Source organism: Vipera berus (assembly GCF_964194415.1).
Source record: "Vipera berus genome assembly, chromosome: 1".
NCBI classification, from domain to species: domain Eukaryota; kingdom Metazoa; phylum Chordata; class Lepidosauria; order Squamata; family Viperidae; genus Vipera; species Vipera berus.
This window is the reverse complement of record NC_138202.1, coordinates 208,203,364-208,207,137: the sequence shown is the minus strand read 5'-3', so window position 1 is coordinate 208,207,137 and position 3,774 is coordinate 208,203,364. Positions and strand designations below refer to the sequence as shown.

At 42.0% G+C, this 3,774-nt stretch overlaps 1 protein-coding gene across 1 annotated transcript in view; it reads right to left on the bottom strand.

Annotated features, from left to right (window-relative positions):
- The window catches only part of CKAP2 (cytoskeleton associated protein 2), a gene marked incomplete at both ends in the record, with an annotated part of 12,101 nt that extends 10,123 nt beyond the window's left edge, over positions 1-1,978 (bottom strand). The window contains one exon of the mRNA XM_081344088.1: positions 1,946-1,978. Coding sequence (XP_081200214.1) covers positions 1,946-1,978 — 33 coding nt within the window. The remainder of the gene's footprint in view (positions 1-1,945) is intronic.
- Positions 1,979-3,774: the final 1,796 nt, after the last annotated feature.

The window sequence follows — 3,774 nt, the reverse complement described above, 5'->3', positions numbered from 1 at the left end:
ATATGCTTTCTGGGTTTCTTTTGGAAAGATTGCAGAATATGCAAGAAAACTTTCAACCAGAAGTTGCACTAAAAGATGTCTCAAGCTGTTATATGCTTTAATGAAACTAAGCAGGCGTCACAGGAGCGAGAAGGATGTCTGTCTTCAGAAAACTCAAATCATAACCAATCAAACCCCAACCACTGCCCCTCCCCCCCCCCAAAAAAAAAAGCAAGAGTCCTTTTCCAGCTTCACTTCTTCAGCTGGAATCGACGACTATCCGGCGCCCAACAAAATGGAAAACTAGCCCTTCCACTACTTCCAAATTAAACTTGCTTTTGCTCAGTATTTTTTAAACAGCTGCACCCCTCCGACCATTTCACGGCGCTTACCCTCCCGCTTACCTTGCAAGGAAAAGATTCGCCCGCAGAAACGACACAACCGACACTCCGATGTCCTATATACAATCGCCCGTTTAAATTTAAACTCGCGCTTGGTGGTCACGTGGGCAACACGACCCTGCCGATTGGTGCAGTCGGGGGCTTGAAATTAGCCAACCAGGGACAAGAAGCGCACTCTTTTCTGCAGCGCTCAGCAGCCTCTGTGGTTCTTTTGAAAAATGCATGCCGGCTGATGACTATTTCCCCGCCCCCCCCCCCGCCTCCTTCAGGGATAACCCTCCAAACCGGCTATTTTATGCATATTAAGTTCTGCCAATATCCTAGTTCAGGGGTAGGCAACCTCGGCTCTTTTATGACTCAGGGACTTCAACTCCCAGAATTCCTGAGCCAGCCAAGCTGGCTCAGGAATTCTGGGAGTTGAAGTCCATGAGTCATAAAAGAGCCGAGGTTGCCTACCCCTGTCCTAGTTCTACCTCGCCTTTTTTTCCTCCTGTAATTTGTGAGTTCCTTTTTGGAACGAATGCGTTGTCCAGTTCATTTTTTGTTTTCCTTTCGGGAGAAAGAAAGATAGAAAGTTGGGGTCTTGGAAAATGATTTTGGGGAAAAAAAAAATTGTCCCACTAGCTTAGAAGGAGTTGTTTCCTTTATAAGTACAGATTTACAATCCCATTAAAACTCCATGGCTCTTACTTTTAAACATGCTTGATTTATTCAAAAGTTACTCCTCCACACAGTGCAGGTGGGGATAGGGGAAAATATTCTTGAGATATTTTAGAAAAACATTCTGGCCCTGCTCAGAGGGAGTGGGGTGAGTAGCAAATCTGAATTTAAATAAGTATATATACAAGCTTTTTCAGAACTGTATCCAAGTATAGTTCTTTGATTTCTTTTGGGTGGATTATTAATTGAAAACCTGCCACTATATTCCCATCTCTGAAATTTGAAACATCACAGCTGTAGATCATAAATTGAAGGTCTAGGGTTTGCCAACTTTGATTCAGACTACTCACTAGATCAGGGGTGTCAAACTCAATTTCATTGAGGGCCGCAACAGCACTGCAGTTGCTCTCACGGGGCCGGGTGGGTGTGGCCTGGGTGGGTGTGGCCTACTGGGTGGGCTTGGCTAGAGTGCTTATGGCCTACTGGGTGGGCATGGCCAGCTCTACATCGTTCGCATCAAGGGTGCCTATGGGGGCCTGGGCAGGAGTGGGACAGATCTGAGGGTCTTTGGCAGGAGGAGGGTCTCTGGGCAGGGGCCAAGGCAGTGGGGGCTGTTCCCACACTGTTTCCAGGATGGCTTCGCGGGCCGCATGAAACCACTTCGCGGGCCAGATCTGGCCCCCGGGCCTTGTGTTTGACATGTCTGCACTAGATGCTAGAAGCATTCATTAATAACCCAAAGCTAAAGATTAAATAACATGCTCTTGGTCTTTTCTACAGTCCATACACTCTGCGTCAAAACCTTCATTGAACTGTTTACCATTCTTCAAGATTCCTTTCCTCATCAATCCCTACTAAATATGATCCCATTAGTTGGAAGAGTAGTCAGGATTATTGGCCCTAACCTGAATCATTGTACACTTGTTCACCTCTGCCATTTTGATGCCCACTTCCTAATGTGCAGAGTCATTTATTGTTTATACCATTTATACAATTTAGTGTCATCAGCAAACTTAGTCACACTCAATTCCACATCATTTATAATTATAGCAAAAAGCACTGGTCCTAGAAAAGAACAATAGGAGAACTCACTGGTTACATTGCTCCGTTGTGATAAATTTTAATTTATGCCTATTCTTTGTTTTCTGTTCATTAGTTATTCACAGGAGGACCCATCCTTTTATTCCATGGGTTGTTAAGCTGAGAAATCTTTGATGAGGGTTTTTTATCAGGTTTTTTTTTAAAAAAATGGATCTATTAGCTTGCAGTTATTAACACATTTTATTTATCTATTTTTAAATGTATTTATTAAATTTCTACACTGCCTATCTCACCTAGGAGGTGATTTACAAAAATATACATTAATATCATAAAAAAACCTCTAGCACTGTAGATTAATTAAATTGGACCCATCTTCCCATACTTTCCTTGGGAACCCATACATTTGCATCCTTTGACTTGAGCTAGATTCCTTGTGACTTAAAGGCCACTTCCATATAGTTTACCTGGCAAGAATGCAAAAAAGGTTTGCCATTGCCTTTGAGATAATTTTTTTCTCCTTCTCAGTCTTGTCTATTGCTTCAAAATTTGTGATTCATTTAGTAGCTACATCTACATGACTAGCTTTTTGAGATTAACCAGGTTCCTAGTCTAGATACTAACTTAATAGGGCACAGAGGTGAGAGGTGATAAAACAATATGATGCAATGGCATTTCATCCCAAATACACATAGCAGTGTTTCCTGGAAGTTTTTATTTACCGGTAATTGAAAAGTTTTACAGTAGATTTTAAACATAAATTGCCCCCGCCTCCCCATAAAACCCACCCTATTTTTTAAATAGAATACAAGTTCCCACATTTTGTATACCAACGCTTCTGTTAAACAATGAGTTTTTGAAGGTCTAGATTCAGTATAAATATGCCAGCCCTTCTTGTGACGGTATCTCTTTACTCTCCTACCATCCGGTAGGAGATATAGGAGTATAGCCAGCCGTACCAACAGGCTGAAAAATAGCTTTTATCCGTGGGCTGTTAGGCTTTTAAATGGGACATAATCTCTGTGAACTTATGCAGAATTGACTTGGGAGGCCGGTGTGTGGTGTAGTTGGTTCACATGGTGTGGTAGGATGGAGGGTTTGTTGTCACTGTGTGTTGGGGGGAGAGAGCAGGGGGGGGGAGGCTCAGCTAATCTCAATGTACACATGTTGTACTTTGACAATAAAAGATTATTATTTTTAATAATAATATTATTATTATTATTATTATTATTATTATTATTATTATTATTATTATTATTATTATTATTATTATTATTATTATTATTATTATTATTATTATTATTATTATTATGGATGCCATTTGTAGAGGCAAGGTCCAATCTGATCTATACAATTTATTTGGAAATAAATTGCACGGACTGAGTTTAGGGTGGACCTCAATCCAATTTGCCATTAATTGTCAGGAAAGCCTATTATCTTCAGCCTCCTCTCTTCTTTTCCTGAACTGGAGAATAAAACCGAACTTGACTGCCGCTCAAAAGAACGATCGCGGAACTAGTCTGAAGGGAATGTCTGGCGGGCGGGCGGGGGCGGGGGCAGCGCTTGAAAGAAAAAAAAAACGACGCCCATAGGTCTGCCTCCGGTGATGACGTTCTGGCGTCATTCTCGTCACCACCAGAATTCACCCAAAGGGGGAGGCGCCATGGGCGGGGCGAGCCGTCTCGATTGCCGGGAA